Below are 19,403 nucleotides of genomic sequence, written 5' to 3' on the forward strand. Positions count from 1 at the left end.
GCTTCAGCAATACGTGAACTGAGAACTTCCAGATGTTTGAGCTGGTTTTAGAAAAGGCAGAGGAACCAGAGATCAAATTGCCAATATCCGCTGGATCATCGAAAAAGCAAGAGAGTTCCAGAAAAACATCTATTTCTGCTTATTGACTACGCCAAAGCCTTTGACTGTGTGGATCACAATAAACTGTGGAAAATTCTGAAAGAGATGGGAATACCAGACCACCTGACCTGCCTCTTGAGAAACCTGTATGTAGGTCAGGAAGCAACAGTTAGAACTGGACATGGAATAACAGACTGGTTCCAAATAGGAAAAGGAGTACATCAAGGCTGTATCTTGTCACCCTGCTTATTTAATTTATATGCAGAGTACATCATGAGAAACACTGGGCTGGAATCAAGCTGGAATCAAGACTGCCGGGAGAAATATCAATAACCTCAGATATGCAGATGACACCACCCTTATGGCAGAAAGTGAAGAGGAACTAAAAAGCCTCTTGATGAAAGTGAAAGAGGAGAGTGAAAAAGTTGGCTTAAAGCTTAACATTCAGAAAACTAAGATCATGGCATCTGGTCCCATCACCTCATGGGAAACAGATGGGGAGACAGTGGAAACAGTGTCAGACTTTATTTTTTGGGGCTCCAAAATCATTGCAGATGGTGACTGCAGCCATGAAATTAAAAGGCACTTACTCCTTGGAAGGAAAGTTATGACCAACCTAGATAGCATATTAAAAAGCAGAGACATTACTTTGCCAACAAAGGTCCGTCTGGTCAAGACTTTGGTTTTTCCAGTGGTCATGTGTGGATGTGAGTTGGACTGTGAAGAAAGCTGAGTGCCAAAAAATTGATGCTTTTGAACTGTGGTGTTGGAGAAGACTCTTGAGAGTCCCTTGGACTGCAAGGAGATCCAGCCAGTCCATCCTGAAGGAGGTAAGTCCTGGGTGTTCATTGGAAGGACTGATGCTGAAGCTGAAAGTCCAGTACTTTGGCCACCTCACGCGAAGAGTTGACTCATTGGAAAAGACCCTGATGCTGGGAGGGATTGGGGGCAGGAGGAGAAGGGGACAACAGAGGATGAGATGGCTGGATGGCATCACCGACTTGATGGGCATGAGTTTGAGTAAACTCTGGGAGTTGGTGATGGACAGGGAGGCCTGGATTCCTGCGATTCATGAGGTCGCAAAGAGTCGGACACGACTGAGCGACTGAACTGAACTGAACTGATTCTGGTTAGATATTCTGGGTTTGTGTATGTGATGCTTACAATTATATACATTAAACTCTCAGTAAAGATTTTTAGCCCCCTTTCTTCTCTTAATTTTAAAGTTAAAAAACAGAATCTAAATTCCTGGGTCAAAAATATTAAAGTTATAGGCTACTTTTTAAATAATGAAAATGAGACAACTTAGAAGAACATGACACACCACAGCTATACTCAGCCCTAAACTTTTTATTATTAAGAGGAAATAAAAATAAATATTCAAGACACTAGAAAACAAAACAATCATAAATGTTGTAACATTGATGGTAAAAGATTGGTGTCCTTAAATAATGTCTGCTTCCACATAGGATGGGGAATATTGCTTCCACATAGGATGGGGAATATTGCTCCCACAGTAACAGAAATCAAAGAGAAAAGAAAAAAGCTAGATAATCTGCAAAATTAATTAATTCTGAGTCTCTCATAGGACATGGGAACTGAACTGAAAAGGGAAGCAAGCCCTTCTGAGAAGAGATGAGACACCCAAACTGTCCTACATTTCGCAGAAGACAGGACAAAAAACCACCAGCCGAAAGAACAGGTAAGAAAACAAAACTATTTTGACAAACTCATCGGAGCCAAATACGTCTGAAAATAACAGCAAGAACTAAGAGCTGCACATACAAGGGAGACCACCCCCAGTAATGAGATTTCTTTCCACAGACCTCCACCGGCACTCATGAGAAAGACGGGGAGCAGGGCAGGGACTAGACGGAGCCTCTTCAGTGGGACAGACATACAGATGGGGAGGGGCTGCCTCTGGAGGAGAAGCATAAAACCCAGAACCTTCTCTCATACAAAGCAGAACTCATCTGCCACTGAGGCAGAAGAGGAAAGACTCTCAGCCCCAGTCCTCTGCAAAAGGTCAGCTATCACTGGGAAGGGACAGATTGTAGCAAAAGATCTGTGCCACTGAGGGGACGCAGAGCCCCAGTCATGTCCAGGATCCTGCACTGAGAGAAACCAAAGATCTCTTGCGACAGGGGTACAGACGAGAAACTGGCTCTTTTGCACATTATAAGACAAAGTTCAGCTGCCAGAGGGGAAAGTGACAGAAATGTGCCCTACTCTTGAGGCTCAGGCCCCCAGGGCCTACATAGACTGAAGCTAGAATAAGGGAATTTCTTTAAAAAATCAGCCTGCCCCCACAATGAACAACAGCACACTACTTCTGTTCAGTTCAGTTCAGTCGCTCTGTCGTGTCCGACTCTTTGTGACCCCATGGACTGCAGGACACCAGGCCTCCCTGTCCATCACCAACTCCCGGAGCTTACTCAAGCTCATGTCCATTGAGTCGGTGATGCTATCCAACCATCTCATCCTCTGTCGTCCCCTTCTGCTCCTGCCTTCAATCCTTCCCAGCATCAGGGTCTTTTCCAATGAGTCAATTCTTTGCATCAGGTGGCCAAAGTATTGGGAGTTTCAGCTTCAGCATCAGTCCTTCCAATGAATATTCAGGACTGATTTCCTTTAGGATGGACTGGTTTGATCTCCTTGCAGTCCAAGGGACTCTCAAAAGTCTTCTCCAACACCACAGTTCAAAAGCATCAATTCTTTGGCACTCAGCTTTCTTTATAGTCCAACTCTCACATACACATGACTACTGGATAAACCATAGCTTTGACTAGATGGACCCTTATTGGCAAAGTAATGTCTCTGCTTTTTAATGTGCTGTCTAGATGTCACTACTTCTAAGAGAAGGGTAAGAGGCACGGAGACAGAAACCTCCCATCCTGCCCCATATGGCCATGAGGGTGGAGCAGGAACACTGAGAAAAACCTTCCAGCATTCCAGACCTCTCACTAAAGCAGAACAGCAGCAGGATGGAGGGGTCTGAAGTCTGTAGTAGAATAATGATAACTTCAGCAACATCAAAACCCAAACTTAGCTCAGCTACTGCCTACATTTAGTCAACCCTCACCCTAAGCCTGACAGCTGAAGAGGCATGCCCATTTTCAGGCGTAAATACTATTTACATCAGTCACTTATGTCTGGCATGTGGTCAGACTGACATGGCAAAGAAGCAAGAAAAGACCCATTTTGAAGAAATAAGTCAGAACCAGACTGAGAGATGGCCCAGAAATTGGATCTATGAGAAAAATGACTCAAAAATTCCATGATTAAGCTATTGAAGGATCTGGGGAGAAATGTGGGTAACATGCATGAACAGATAGGGAATTTCAGCAGCGAAGTGGAAACTATTTTTTTTTTTTTTAGAAAGGAATAAAATTGATTTACCAGGAATGAAAAACATGCTTTCATGGATGAAGAAGTCCTTCAAATAACTTAGCAACCACCTAAACACAAAACAAAAAATTCGTAAACTTGAAAAAAAGAATTAGTAAACTTAAATACAGGCCAAAATAAATTGTTCAGAATAAATTTCTGAATTTCATAGGATAACAAACTCCTCTGAGGAGACATGGGATAGGAAAAAAAGAAAAGAATGAAAAAAAGAAAGAAAAAATGAGGGAAAATAGAGCAGAGCATCCAAGAACTGTGGGACAATATGAAAAGATATGAGTGCAATTGAAATAATAGAAGGCGAATAGAGGAAAAATGTCACAAGAAATAGAAAAGATAATTTCTGAGAATTTTCTGAAGGTAATGGAAGATAACAAATCAACCTAAATGTTTACAGAAGCCCAAAAAGAATATAGACAAAAATACACATAAGCACATCCTACTCAAACTGCTGAAAAACAGACAAGGAGAAAAATCTTGGAGGCAACCAGAGGAAAAAAACACATTCTGTACGAGGGAACAAAGATAAGAATTAAAGCAGATTTCTCATCAAAAACTGTGCAAACCAGTAGACAATGGTGCAGCTTCTTCAAAGACAAACTGTCATCCTAGAATTTTGTATACCTAGTAAAAATTTTTCAAAAATGAAGCTGAGAGAATTTGTTGCCAGCAGATCTGAACTATTTAGAAACATTAAAGGACCTTGTTTAAGCAGAAGGAATATGGCATCAATTGGAAATCTGTATCTACACAAAGCAAGAAATAGAAACACTCATATATTACTGGTGGGAATGTAAAGTGGTATACTCTGGAAAATGGTTTGGAATTTCCTCAAAAAGTTAAACACAGAATTACCATATTACCCAGCAATTCCACCCCTGGGTTTTTATCCTGGAAAATGGAAGTGAGATGTTCACAGAAAAAGCTGTACACAAATATTCACACTAGCATTGTGCACAATATTCAACAAGTGGAAACAGTCCAACAGCTGCTAAGAGATAAATGCTTTTGTGTAATTCAAAATGTATCATCTGTACAATGGGATAGTATTTAGCCATAAAGAGGAATGAAGTACTGTTACATGCTACAATATAGATGAACCTTAAAAACATGTTGGTAAGTGAAAAAAGCCAGACACAAGGACCACATACTATTATTACTGCATTTATATGAGATGTCTAGAATAGACAACTCCATAGAGACAGCAAGTAGATTAGTGATTGCCAGGAGATCTGGGATGAAGGGACTGTGTGGAGGGTTTCTTCCGGGAGTGGCGAAAATGTTCTAGAATTAGATAGCACTATGGTTACACAAAGTTCTGAGTATGTAATACTGAAATGCACCAAACTGTACACTTTTAAAAGCTAAATTTTATGGTTTGTGAATTGTATCTGAAGTTTAAAATGATTAACTAACTATGAAACATTATTTTTTCATCCAAGAGCATGACAAAAACTTAAAACAATAATTAGGCTCATTATTGCAAAGACTATGGGGAAGAAGTCTTAGGCATTATCCATTGCTTGTGCCCTCTGTCAAGGGCATTTCAGCACCATGTATTAAAATGCTTCAAAAATGCACGTGCTTTGCCTTAGCAATTCCAATCCTAGGATTTTACCTTAAAGAATAATTGAATATGTGTGCAAGGATGTATGTGAAGAGATATTCTTCACAGAATTATTTATAAAGTGAAAATTGGAAAACCTTTGTCCCAAAATAAGGGGTTATTTAAATAATTGTAATTCACTTCATGTTAAACAGATAGTTATATCACATTTTTTACTGACTGCCATGGAAAACTGTCCAAATACAATGTTAACTGGAAAAAGAAGCATGATATAAAATACTGTATATAGTATGAAATATTTCTGTAAATAAACAGACCTGGCCACTATAGTCTGAAGGATATATAACTAAGTATTATATGTGGGTGATGTTTAGTGATTGTTATTGTCTAATTTTTATGCAATATGTGCTATTTGTATAATAAAAATATTTTAAAAACAGATTATGTCAAGTTTAACATCACCAATATTAAGACAAGCCAACACCACGTGCCCCCAAAATAATGCAGTGATGACACAGCACTACACATGTACACGTTTCAGCCCCAAAAGTCTAACCAAAATTCAACTTTATGGAAACAAACACAACTTTACAGACATTCTGCAAAACATGTGTCATGAGCCCTTCAGACCCCTGTGTGTCATAAAATGAAAAAGAAAGTCTGGGAAACTGTTCTGGATAAACGGCCACTAGAGCAATATTACAATCAAATACAATTCATGATTTTTGGCTGTGTCAAGCACAGAGAATGAAAATAAACTCACTGCAAACCACATCTTTGTGAATTTCATCAGTGACAAAGAGAAGAATCAAGAAGCTTCTAGAATGGAAAAAGCAATCACATCCAAACCAAGACTCAGAATGACTTTAGGCTTTTACACACAAACACTTAGGAGACAGAAGGCAATTGAGAAATGCCATCAAAATTTAGAAGGAAAATATTTCCCGTATAAAATTGCAAACACAGCCAAGTCATCAGGGAAGCATGAAGGTTAAAGACAGAAATTTTCAGACATGCGAGGTCCCAAAAAGTTACCCTTTTTCAGGAAGCCACTGAGGGATGCTTTCTACCCAAGCAAAGAAATAAACCAATAAAGAAGAAAACACATGAAATTAGAAAGCAGGAGAACTAACCAAAGCTAAGTGAAAGGAGTCTCTAGGGTGATGGTTAAGGAGGTGCCCAGATGCATCTGGACCAGAAGGCAACCTGTCTAGATTGAATCCACGTGACTGTACCAGTAACAGGTACATTGAGGGCTCTCTCCTCAGCCTCTGTCCAGTCTTTTAACGTTATGACACATTGGATGCTGTGTTCTACCAAAGGGCAAGAAATCAAGGAAAAAGAAAGGAGATCCAAGAAACAGGAATTCCAACTGAAGAGAAAGGCAGAGAGTTTCTCTGATGACAATAGAGGGACATTTCTGGGATGCTCATCAGGCAGCAGGCCTAGAGAGAACCCAGCCCATGCTGGGAGGAAACGGAGGTCTTTGGTAAGAAGGTTTCCAAAAAACAACGGGGAGGTGCTATATTATGTTATGAACTCACCTTGTGGAAATTATACACAAGGGACTAGCTTGTGAGGGAATCCTTAAGGCACAGGAAGACCTACCTATTGTAATAAATTTAAGAAAAAGTAGTAATTAATGTAAAGGGAAAATGATGATACTCATAGTACATTACAACATTCATTATTTTCATTTCAAAATAACGTGAAAACTGAATATAGATCTAACCCAAAATTACAATATTACTGTATTAACAGTACAGGAAAAGAGAAAACATGGGAAAAGGGTGTGAGAGCTAAATCCTTACCTAATGAGAAACCAACAGATAATATCTAAAATCAATGAAGCAATAAATAGTATTATACATTTACTATTTAGAATTATGAAATTAAGTAAATGCCAGAAGAGAAATAGAACTAAATTGGCTCCTCTCTAGAAGAGGGGAAGGAAACATGAGGATGTGTGGATGGGAAACCTCACATTGTTACCAGCCATCTAGTTCTAGCTGATTTTCCAACTATGTGCAGGTATTACTTTAAGGAGAATCTATGTTTTTAATTTTTCTTTAAAAGCTTTTGGCCATGCCACATGGCTTGCAGGATCTTACTTTCCTGACCAGGGATCGAACCCTGGCCCTCAGCAGTGAAAGCACAAAGTCCTAACCACTGGACCACCAGGGAATTCCCTGAAGAATTTCCTGAAGAATTGGTTTTTTTCATATCAATGTTTTATCAGGTCTTAGCAAAGTTCTATAAAATGTAATTTTGCTGGTAGAGTCTTGTTTTGCTGTATGAAAGCATTTCAACAAATTTGAGACAAACTATAGAATTATCTTGAGAAAGATTAAGGTGATATTGGCTAGAAGAATCACTGAGTTATGAGTATTGCTCAGAGATAGCTCCCTGGAAGAAGTGGCTCATAAGCCAAAATGATGTATGTGATACAGAGAAAGGCCATGGGCAAAATCCTCTGAGGGGAGAATGTGAAAATTAAACCAGGAGTTTCATTTCCCAAGGCTATCACCCTACCTCTTAAATGTTCCAACAATAATGGCTATTCCTATACCTCCCCAGAGCTTCCCTGAGAGCTTCTGGATCATACTGGCATAGGAATAAAAGGCATTTTTTCCCCTTAGGTTGATGGATTTATAATCAAGGTAGAAACATTGCTCAAAATTTTCTGAAATGCATCACATATCCATTAATTCATCAACTCAAAAAAAAAATTTACTGATACCTACTATGTATCAGGTCCAGTGATAGGCACTGGGGATATAATAAAAATGGCAAAGTTCTCTGGTCAAAGGACAACGGCTTGGGAAATGAGATTCCCACTGCAACTGGCAGAGACATCTGCTGCACCCACCAAACCCACCTATCCTGCACATCTCAGTCTGGGAACGTGAACCCCAACAGACACCCAGACCAGGAAGCACAAGAAGTCTCCTTTCACCATTATTAATATGGAGAGTTCATAAAAGACAAATTGATGCTTCCAACAGGAAAACTAAAATTTGTGAGGAGGTAGGGCTGAAATAAAAAGAGATAGCATTTAATCTAAACCATTTCCTGTGAGTTGGATGTCTTTTTTAAAAATTGGCCGCCTTATCATTTTCTTAGTCACCTTTTCTCTAGGCTTATTGGAGGCGTAGTCACTCCTAGCAACCTCCCATCTGCTGAAAAATAGAATCAAGAGAATGAAGAGCCATGATGATACATCCAGCACTGAGTGAAAATATTAGGAGAAAAGCAATAAATGTACTACCCCATTTGCATAAAACCTATTAACGCCCTCTTCAGACTAATGACATGAATTTTACATCAAGGAGAACAACTGTGATCTGCTGTTTCTAGTAATGGGGAGTATTTGAAACAATCTGCAAACCACTGCTACTCCTAATTGCCAGCCAATACCCTCGACTTGAGCTCTCTCCAAATAAAACACTCTGGTTGTTGGCCAGAGGAAGATTTATCTGTTGGGCTCCTCCCTCAAAACACTGTTCGGTTTCTTGTGTTCCTGTTTTTCCCACGCTAGTGCAGATCCATTGCATTTCAAATCTTTCTCTTTTCATTTTAATCAAAACCAGTGCCTTTTCTATTTTTTTTTTCCTACTGCCATCCCGATACCATTTTGAGGGGCACAGCCTCAATCAGGACCTCAGGACCTTCCTCCCCAGTGTGCTGGTCCGGGTTAACGATGGCCGGGCAAAGCGCCCTTCTGTCTGGCTGTTCGTTGTTCGGTCTCTAAGTCGTGTCTGGCTGAGTTCTATGTAAACAGCCAACGGGAGAGGCTCCTAGAGCCCAGGGGTTTGCGACTCCTGCGAGGGCAGCGCGGGGCTGCGGCAGAGACTGGAAGGAGATCTACCCGGATTGGGAGGGGAGACGCGCAGAGGAAGGTGGAGAAGAGGGATCATGTGTGTTCCTCCAGTGTACAACCCCCCATTTGAGTGACAAATGACGAGGACAACCTATAAAAACTAAGCGCAAAGCTACCCGCATCCATCTCCCTCTTCGCGCGTGTGCGTTTTCAACTAACTTTGGGAACTCCGCGCAGCCTCGCCTCTACCTCGGTTTCCCGCGCCCTGCCTTCCCTTTTCGGTACCTCCTCTTCCTCCAGGCAAAGGATGGAGGCTCCCTTCAGCCCCTCAACTCCGTCGCCGGCGCCCAACCTCTCCGTACCCATCTCGCTGGGCTGGGGTCTCAACCTGACTTCCGGACAGGGAGCCCCAGTCCCGGGGCCCCCGCCTCCGCCGCCGTCCGGGCCGCCCAGCCGCCGCGTACGCCTGGTCTGCCTGGGGGTCATCCTGGTGGTGACGGTGGCTGGCAACGCCACAGTGCTGTGTCGCCTGTGCGGCGGCGGCGGTGGGGCCTGGGCGGGTCCCAAGCGTCGCAAGATGGACTTCCTGCTGGTGCAGCTGGCCCTGGCCGACCTGTACGCGGGCGGGGGCACCGCGCTGTCGCAGCTGGCTTGGGAACTGCTGGGCGAGCCGCGCCGGGCCGCAGGCGACCTGGCGTGCCGCTGCGTGCACCTCCTGCGGGCGTCCGGCCGCGCCGCCTCGGCCCACCTCGTGGCGCTCATCGCCCTCGAGCGCCAGCGCGCCGTGCGCCGCCCGCAGGGCCCGCCACTGCCCGCGCGCGCCCTCGCCGCCCTGGGCTGGCTGCTGGCGCTGCTGCTGGCGCTGCCCGCCGCCTTCGTGGTGCGCGGGGGCGCCCCCTCCCCGCCGCCGCCCGCGGCGCCCCCGCCCGCCCGCGCCTGGCCGGGGGAGCGCCGCTGCCAAGACATCTTCGCGCCGCTGCCGCGCTGGCACCTGATGCTCTACGCGCTCTACGAGGCCTTGGCGGGCTTCGCGGCGCCGGCCGCGGTCATGAGCGTCGCGGGCGGCCGCCTGCTCCGCGCCTGGCGACTGCGCCCGCCCCAAGCCCCATCGGCGGCGGCGGCGGCACCCAGGTCAGCCAGTCCCGGCCAGGGCCCCGCGCCCAACGTGCTGCCCCGTGCCAAGGTGCAGAGCCTCAAGATGAGCCTGGTGCTGGCGCTGCTGTTCGTGGGGTGCGAGCTGCCCTACTTCGCAGCCCGGTTGGCGGCCACGTGGTCGTCTGGACCAGTGGGGGACTGGGAGACCGACGACCTGGCGGTGGCGCTGCGCCTCGTGGGGGTGGCCAACAGCGCCCTCGATCCCTTCGTCTACCTATTCTTCCAGGCCGGCGGCTGTCGGCTCCGGCAGCGCCTGCGGAGGCGCCTGGGCCCGCTGTGCTGCCCGCCAGAGGGGGCCGCGGAGGACGAGGAGAGGGCGCGGGGCCACCAGGCGCTCCACCGCCACCGCTGGCCCCACCCGCATTATCACCACGCCCGGCGGGAGCAGCCCGAGCAGGGTTACCTGCGCCCACCCCCGCCGCGCCCCCGGCCGCCGCCCTGCTCCTGCGAAAGCGTCTTCTAGGCTTTGCGACTTCGATGGCCGGGGACAGGTCATGTCGCTGCGGCGCTACCTCCGCGCAACACGAGGCCGGCCGGGGTCTTTCTAGCTCACAGCCACCAGGAGGGTCTCTGAGAGCCTCACCCTGAAGCTGCCCCTGCCCTCCACTCCCCTATGGTAATTTCTTTATAATGTTTACATTTTACACTCTTCCCGGTTTTCTCCTTTCCTTGTCACATGTCCCCCATTTGGAGACGAGAGAGTGACCCGTTGGGAATTTGGAAAATTGAAGTTAGAGTTATTTTTGCAGTTCTTTTTTGCTCCCATAGTCTTCTGGCTAAGATCATTGGTTTTAGCTGAAGTGCCGAGCTCTTATTCTTTTATGTGCAACCCCGTTTTCACTTATTTGGGATAGTGTTTAACTGTACCTTCGGACCAGAGAAGGCGCCTCTCGTTCCGGGAGGAATAGCCTCACATTGTTCTCCCTGGGGAGCCTGAAACTGTACCGGTGATTCTATCAGAAATGTAATCTTGCTGTCACTTCAGAGCCACAGAGTATTTGTGAAATAAAAACATTTCCCACAGAGAAATTAGGACTTTAAAAATATATATATGGTACTGTGTTTTCTCAGAAAAAAAAAAAAAAATCAGTGTGGTCTTTATTTTCAGTCTAGCTTCCACTTCAGGAGAAGCTGGGATTGTAGGAGGGATACATAAAAGCTTCCCTAGGAACCTTTCATAAATGCCCAGTATTCATAGGAAATGGTTGCTGTGTCCAGACCAGCCTCTACAGCTGCGATGCTGTGAACAGGTGGAGCCTCTCAGCACAAAAGCCCCAGCAGACTAAAGAAGGGAAGTACCTGGGTGCTGCATAGGGGAGAGGCTCAGTACAAGGTGAAGCCTTAGGGAGACTGGCAGCTAGGAAGAAAGCTGCAACCTCCCAAAGCTGCACGGATATATAAAACATTAGTAGGCGGTGTCTACTAATGTGGGCTGCTGAGAACAAAGTCAAGGAGCAGATTTAGTCAGTGACCTCCTCCTCCTAACTGTCCTTGGTTCTAGAGAGAAGCAGCAGCACTGATGAACAAATATCCGTGTGTTTACCAATGTCTTTCATCTGAGAATCTGCAAGCTTTCCATTACAGTGTTTTGGGTTCCTGCACAAATGCAGGACTAAGATTCAGAAAGAGGAAATGACTGGTAAAGTTCACTGGCGGAGCTAATGCTCTTTGAGGTCCTTCTTTGTTTTGATCACTGATGTATCTCACACTCTTAGACAATGTTTGATACATAGTAGGCACCCAAAACACATTTGTTGATTAATCATCATATGAGTCAAGCAAAGATAGACTGGAATAAAAGATTTACAAAAAGATATCTTCATTAAACTTGGCTTACCTCCCTCCAAAATCTTGTCCAAAATTGTTAGAGAGTTACAGAGTTTCCTTCCTCTCTTTAATCCTTCTTATCCTGCTGAGGCATGCAATATACCAAGAATAAGACACCTAAAGAGAAAAGAACACAATTGTCTTCATGAACCTAAATCTGGGTTATAGCATTGCTTTTATTCATTAATAAACACTTACTACTCGCTTATTTTGTGTGGAGATGCTAAGGTGAATAAGACACATCTTTCCCTCAAAGACTTTGTAATCATATGTAGGAGACAATCTGACAAGTACAGCACAAGTACAGTCAGATGAGATTTAACAGGGGTTCCAGGCAGGGTGTCAGGGCACTGAAGAACATCGGACTACTTTGAGGGGGGTGGCCCATCAGACGTGCATGCTAAGTTGCTTCAGTCCTGTCTGAGTCTTTGTGACCCTATGGACTACAGCCCACCAGGATCCTCTGAACATGGGATTCTCCAGGCAAGAATACTGGAGTGGGACGCCATGCCCTCCTCCAGGGGATCTGCTCAACCCAGGGATCATTTCCTGCGGCCCCTGCATTGCAGGCAGATTCTTTATCACTGAGCCACTGGGGAATAGGGAAAGGTATTCTATGCAGTTAAAAAGAGCTAGCCACACAGTAAACATACAGCTAAAATAAGTAAACAAGACGTATTACATAATTTGAAGCAGAAAGTATGTAGCAAACAGCCAGAAGTATAACTAAAACCACAACTGGCTATAAATCATTTACTAAAAATACAACAGTCTAGCTCATTTGTGAAAGAGAAGATAGATTTAAAACATGTTTTTATCTAAGCCACTTCCTAGGAAACACTAAAGGAAATAGAAAATTTGAGGAGTTTCTCTCTCATTCCTAAAATGTTCTGACTCAATCAAAAGGAAGATATTAATAAAATACTAATACAAATGAATAGTTTAATTAAGTGAAACATGTTTTGCAAATTTGAGAGGCAATGTAACATAATGAAAAGAGCAGAGTCTTTGGAGCCTAAAGATTTGGACTTGTTTCATCTCTACGACATAGTAGCTTGTGACTTTGGTCTGTTTGTTGAATCTTTTTGAGTCTTCATTTTCCCATCAATACAATGATATTTTCATTACCTTACTTCTTAGGACTCATGTATGTAAAATACTTGATCAGTGGGTAGGGGGATTGTCCTGTCAGCTTGTCTCCTTAGATTCACCCTAGTATTCAGTATACGATAACTGGAGGAATAGAAGCCAGCCAAGTAATATTACCTGAAAGGAAGCAAGAGATCTTGGAGAATCTATGTAAGATGAATGCACTCAGTGGTGCTACATGGTAATAGAGAAATCAGGCCTTTCAGCAGGTAGTGTGCTCATAGTAATTGTCAGTTGCCTTCCTTGAATCCATTTTTTCTTTTCTAGCAGTTTTCAGATTCTTATTATCTATGCCTCTTATGAACAGTCATGTTTTGAGGGAAACTGATTCCTCTCCCACCCCAAGACTTGGCCTTAATGAGTCTAAGCACATCAAAATTAGTCCACCCCCACTTACCACCATGTCCTGCTCAGAAATGGTCATGTGACCCAGTTAAGATCAACAAGACTTAGGGGAAAGGTTGAGGGACATCTAGGAAGGGGGTCCTTAACTCTTCTGAGAGAGCCATGGAAGCCAATAAGCTTCTCCATCTCTCTCCCACTGACATTAAATGAGGGAGCATGATGTGTGGCTGGCAGCTGGCAGTCCACCTCTCGCCATGAGGGGCACCAGCCATAAGATGAAGCCAATACTGGATACAGCAGGGTGACGAGATGAAAAGAACTTAAGATTCTTAATGACTTCACTGAGTTGTCATGTTAAACACCATTGAGGCATGCTGGAGGTCCTGTTAAATAAACCTATACATTTTCTTATTGCTCAAGGCAGTTAAACTAAATTTTCTGTTATTTGTAGCAGCAGGCAGCCTCTAAGTGAAGTCTGGCAAGAAAAAGTATCTTATTTGATTCTCTTACTGCATGTTCTTTATCAAAGAAATAGGAACATTCCAAGTGTAATTTTATTTAGTTCATTAGCCAGTAGGTATTGAGGGGCTTGTATTGGGCATAGTGAGACAGATGGAAGAAAATCAAAGATGTAACTCTTGTATTTTAAAAATTTATATTCTATGAAGAACTATAATCTTTATGTTAAGAACTTTATTGAGACATCTCAACATGTAACTATTAATGTTATAGAACATTATTTTCCAATTCTTGCCATTGGTAATTTTACTGATTTATTTGTTCATTCATTCATTTTTGTATTTACTAATTAAAGATGTATCTTGTGCAAGGTACTATATCACTTATGACAGACATATATGTTATTTAAAGTTTAAGTTTTGGGTGGGAACTTAGGTCAACTGTTACTATATTTTCTTTGACCAGATCTGGAAGTGATGACCCTAAAATGTGCTGAGGTAGGGCTTCCCAGGTGACTCAAGTGATAAAGAAGCCACCTGCCAATGCAGGAGATGTGGGTTCAATTCCTGGGTCCAGAAGATCCCCCGGAGTAAGACCCTGGTCCAGTATTCTTGCCTGAAAAATTGCATGAACAGAGGAGCCTGGAGGGCTATAGTCCATGGGGTCTCAAAGAGTCAGACACGACTGAGTGACTGAGCGTGCACACACACAGACACACATTACTGTACACTCGCCCCTGGAGAGTCACTCTTCTTGATATCCATCCCTTGTGTAATCTTCTCCCACAGAGCCTGCGTTTGGCCATGTGTCCTGCTTTGGCAATGGACGTCAGCAGATGTTTCACAGACAAGCTCTTGATAAGCATTTATGCATAGGGCTTGCCTTCTCAGAAAAGCTGCATTGAGACAGCCCTGCCATGAAACAGCCCGGAATGAAGCGTCACAGGGAGAGCAGAAGCCAGCTATTCAGCCACTCTAACGGGGCCCAGTTCCAGCTAACTGCACTCATGTTAGTAAGCCCAGGGGACAGCAAAGGGAGAGTTGGTGTGCTAACCCACAGACTTGTGAGAAATAACAAATCATACCGTTAGGGTGGTGTGCTTCGCAGCAACTGATAACTGAAACCCGAGTGGAGTAGTCAAGTGGTGTTGAATGCATTAAAAATGAAAGTCAAAAGACCCAGATATCATAAGACCTGGGTTCTAGTCTCCTACCATGTGTCAAACTAGGATATTTAACTGCTTACCATATAATCTGATGAGGCCTCACACAAGCTTGAAGTGAGAGAACATGAAGCTCAGGGAACAGAATTAGAGCCCCAGCTCTAATCCCTTTTCCAAAAGGTGAAATCTTCTCTGGTCAAACCCTGGCAGTTCTGGGTATGGTTTTACTAAGCAAGGGACTATTGTCTGCCTTCAAAATGCTCATAGATAAATAATGGGGACTGCAACAATAATAACAGCTAAAGTTTATTAAAGCTTCCATGAAGCTTGGCATGTTACAAGCATCAATTCATTTAATCCTCATAACAACTAAAAGGAAAGTATCATAACCACCTTCAATTTACAGATAAGGAAATCGGGGCTAAAAAGGATAACTTGCGCAGGATCAAAGAGCTAGTAAGTGGCAGAGCTGTGGGGGTTTGTTTGTTTGTTTCAGGTTTTTTCCCTCATCATATAAACGGGTAATAGCCAAGAAGTTTATCTGAGCCTCAGACACAGGTCTTGCTTTACAGACTTAGGTGTCTGTTAGAGACACAGCCTAGATATATACAAGTGGGGAACAGGGGTGAGGGATGTAGGATATAAAAAAAGGGCTACCAGAAGACTGAAATGCATTTTAGAAAAAACAGTATATGATTATTTCAAAGAGTTTCATCATTTCAGCCTTTGAACTATCCAAGTGAAGAACTCACTTGCTAGGTGTGGAGGAGACTGCCAGCTCTTCACTAAAATCTATTCTCCCCTTCTTAAGTGGCTATCCTTCCAGAGATTCCATTTCCCAGTCTCCCTTGCATCTAGGTACAGCTATGTGACATGCTGTCGGCAATGAAACGTGAGCAAAAGTGACGTGTGTGACTTCCAGCCTTGGGCCTTAGGACATAGGGCTTGTGCTCCTCCATGCTCTCTTCCCTCTTCCTATTGGCTAGAAGACGAGGTGACAGTCACATGAAGTGACAATGATCAGGTTCATCCATTTGGATAAGAACAACATCCTAGAGATTCCTTCAGGATCTTGTGGGGCACACACAACCTAAACTGGCCAGCAGATTATGTGAGAGATACATTTCTGTCTTCTTTAAGCCACTGAACTGTTTATTATGGCAACTAATGTTTTGAGCTTGTACTAAATTAGACAGCAACTAATATTTTGAGCTTGTACAAATGAAGCTAGGAGATGGTTTTGCTCGTCAGTTTTCTGTTCCCTAGGCCCTGTGTTTCCAGGGGAGTTTGGTGTGAATTTAAGCGGGGCCAAGTCTAGAATGTGAAATCCTCAGAAATCTAAGACATCTGAGCCAAATCATGCCTGTGGGATACATCTTATATTTTCCCCAAAAGAAGTCCTTAACCTCAGGCAACACTTCTGTTTTTCTAATCTAAAAGTTGAAAGTGTTAGAGAAACCTCATTTCTATGGACATCAGTCTAGAAGCAGGAATTCACAATGTAGCAGGCCTTCTGTTTGCCCATGTTAACACTTCTTTTTCTCTTTCATTGCTAGAAGAATCTTGATTGTGTTCACAAGGCTGGAAATCATCTGGGTGCTTCCTCTTTACTTATATGTCTGATGCCTTGGCTGGGATATTCAAAATTGGACTCATCAGGAACATCACCCAAAGTGCCTGCATACTGCTCCCCATGTGGCTTTGGCTTTCCCATTGCATGATGGCCATAGAGTAGTCAAACTTCTTCTAAGGCAGGTCAAGTTTCCAAGAGCAAGTGTTCTAGTGAATAAGCCACATGGCTCTGTACACTCTTGTCTCAAAAGTGTCACAGAAGCATATCATCTGTACTCTACTAGTCAAAGCAGCCCCAAATCTGCCCAGATTCAAAGGCAGAGAACATAAACCCTGCCTTCTAAGGAATGAGGTGTCAAAAAATTTTCAGTCATATTTTAAAACTGCCACACCATCCACCAAGATAATGTTATCCCTAGCTCTGGGATATATATCCAAGAGAACCATGGTAATTGCAGTCCTCCTGCTAGTTGATTGGTTTTGGACAATGAAACTAGAGGTAAAAGCTTCTGGGGGCTACTGGATCATCTGCTATACTCTACCAATTCAAATGATAATTTCATCCAGAAATGTCCTCATAGGTACACAAAGGAATAATGTTTAACCAAATATCTGGGCAGTCACAAGAAACTATGGGGTCTCCTTATAACTTAATCCCTACTAAGAATCATCAATTATGCTTGCAAATTTGTTCTTCTTCCTTAAGGTGCTCTAATAGATCTATCACTTCATATAATTCTTTAAGCACAGAAGAAAACAGACGATTGACAATCTAGCCTGTGCTATCATCAGTGAAGTTACCCTAAGACAAAGGATTTGAGTAACACATACTGGATGTTAAAGAATCACTCAAAAAAAAAAAAAAAAAGAATCACTGTGCAAGTTGTAACCCTCATTCCTCTGGCTAATGAAGTCATACCACTGCTGAGAGCATTGGAATGGCCCCATTGTAAGTGATATAGCAAGCATTTCCTCAGCTAGCTGGATGGAGCTTTTAACACATTTTGAAATTTTTAAAAGATTTTTACTCTTTACTGAGCATTTATCAGAGTATATTTTTAAAATGAGAGCCTGCCTTAGGCCAACGTGTCCAAGTGTACTTTGTGAAGCACCAGATGCTTCCATATTAATCTATTTTAAAGGAAAAGAGTTTCCTAGTTAAACGTTTGGAACACTAGGTTAAATAGGTTTCCCTCTTCTTCTTTTCTTTTTTTTTTTTCTTTTTTTTTATTATAAAATAGAAAACTTGAAAAATAACACAAAAGAACACCCACATATGCACCACTGAGATTCAATAGTTGTTAACATTTTGCCTTCTTTGCTTTGATACATACTTTTTGTTGTTGATTTTGAATAACTTGAGACTTAGTTACAGACATTATGATATCATTACACCTCACCTTTGAATACTTGTGTGCACCTCCTAAGACATTCTTGTATAACCACAAAAGCATCATCAAAAAATTAACCATAATTCCCTAGTATCACCTAATATTCAGTCCAGATTCAAAATTTCCCTTTTGTTGTCCTCAATATACTTGAACAGATTTTTTTTCTTTTGAAGCAAAATATAATTATATTTGATCATTATGTTTCTTTAGTCTCTTTTATTCTAAAATATTCTCACTGACCTGTAAAAAAGAAAAAAGATACTGTGTTTTTGAAGAGACCAAGCCAGTTGACTCACAAGATATCACGCATTCTTAATTTTTCTGAGTATTTCCTCACAATACCTTCTAATACATTCCTCTCTTCCCAACCAGGTTTCTTTACAGTGGTACCTTTCAGAGTCCTCAACATATCAATGGGCAAAATGACTCCCTCAGTGGGCACCTTTTCTGAGCCTCTGTCATCACAATATCTCTTTGTCTGGGAAATGGCCCCACCTCCAACACACACACACACACACACACACACACACACACACACACTAAGGCCTTCAGCAGTCACATAGGAACTTCATAATTCCATCTTCAGGGCTACTCCATCAGAATCACCTCCTGAAAGACTAGGGAAGGTATGACAAGAAGTTACAGAAATTCTGACAGATTTAAGGAGGGGAAAACTAGGAAAATTAGGGTGCATTAAGGGTGAGTTTGAAAGAATTATAGTTGTTGTAGCAGTTCAGTTCACTCAGTAGTGTCCGACTCTGCAACCGCATGGACTGCAGCACACAAGGCCTCCCTGTCCATCACGAGCTCCCAGAGCTTACTCAAACTTACGTCCATTGAGTTGGTAAGGGCATCCAACTATCTCATCCTCTGTCATCCCCTTCTCCTCCTGCCTTCAATCTTTCCCAGCATCAGGGTCTTTTCAAATGAGTCAGCTCTTCACATCAGGTGGCCAAAGTACTGGACTTTCAGCTTCAGCATCAGTCCCTCCAATGAATATTCAGGACTGATTTTCTTTAGGATGGACTGGTTGGATGTCCTTGCAGTCCAAGGGACTCTCAAGAGTCTTCTCCAACACCACAGTTCAAAAGCATCAATTCTTCGGTGCTCAGTTATCTTCACAGTCCAACTCTCACATCCATACATGACTACTGGAAAAACCATAGCCTTGACTAGACAGACTTTTGTTGGCAAAGCAATGTCTCTGTATTTTAATATGCTGTCTAGGTTGGTCATAACTTTTCTTCCAAGGAGCAAGCGTCTTTTAATTTCATGGCTGCAGTCACCATCTGCACACAAGGCCTTTTGGAGCCCCCCAAAATAAAGTATCTTACTGTTTCCACAGTTTCCCCATCTATTTACCATGAAGTAATGGGACCAGATACCATGATCTTAGTTTTCTGAATGATGAGTTTTAAGTCAACTTTTTCACCCTCCTCTTTCACTTTCATC

At 43.1% G+C, this 19,403-nt stretch overlaps 2 protein-coding genes across 3 annotated transcripts in view; both read left to right on the forward strand.

The window, feature by feature from the left end:
* Positions 1 to 6,877, forward strand: part of ARSK (arylsulfatase family member K) — a 67,860-nt gene extending 60,983 nt beyond the window's left edge. The window contains exons 8-9 of one of the 2 annotated variants that reach the window (XR_006342825.1): positions 1,688 to 1,801; positions 6,340 to 6,877. Coding sequence is in view for 1 of the 2 variants with exons in the window: in XM_043913634.1 (XP_043769569.1) it covers positions 1,688 to 1,701 (14 nt within the window). In the remaining variant the exon portion in view is untranslated. Of the gene's footprint in view, positions 1 to 1,687; positions 2,532 to 6,339 lie in introns of those variants that run through there. The other variant, XM_043913634.1, reaches the window with a different exon arrangement.
* Positions 6,878 to 8,739: 1,862 nt separating this feature from the next.
* GPR150 (G protein-coupled receptor 150) lies at positions 8,740 to 10,644 on the forward strand. The gene has a single exon (XM_043913635.1). It carries the CDS (start codon positions 9,199 to 9,201, stop codon positions 10,507 to 10,509), a length of 1,311 nt encoding a protein of 436 aa, XP_043769570.1. The 5' UTR covers positions 8,740 to 9,198; the 3' UTR covers positions 10,510 to 10,644.
* The last annotated feature ends 8,759 nt before the right edge of the window (positions 10,645 to 19,403 follow it).

This window comes from Cervus elaphus, chromosome 9 (genome assembly GCF_910594005.1).
Source record: "Cervus elaphus chromosome 9, mCerEla1.1, whole genome shotgun sequence".
In the NCBI taxonomy this organism is placed as follows: domain Eukaryota; kingdom Metazoa; phylum Chordata; class Mammalia; order Artiodactyla; family Cervidae; genus Cervus; species Cervus elaphus.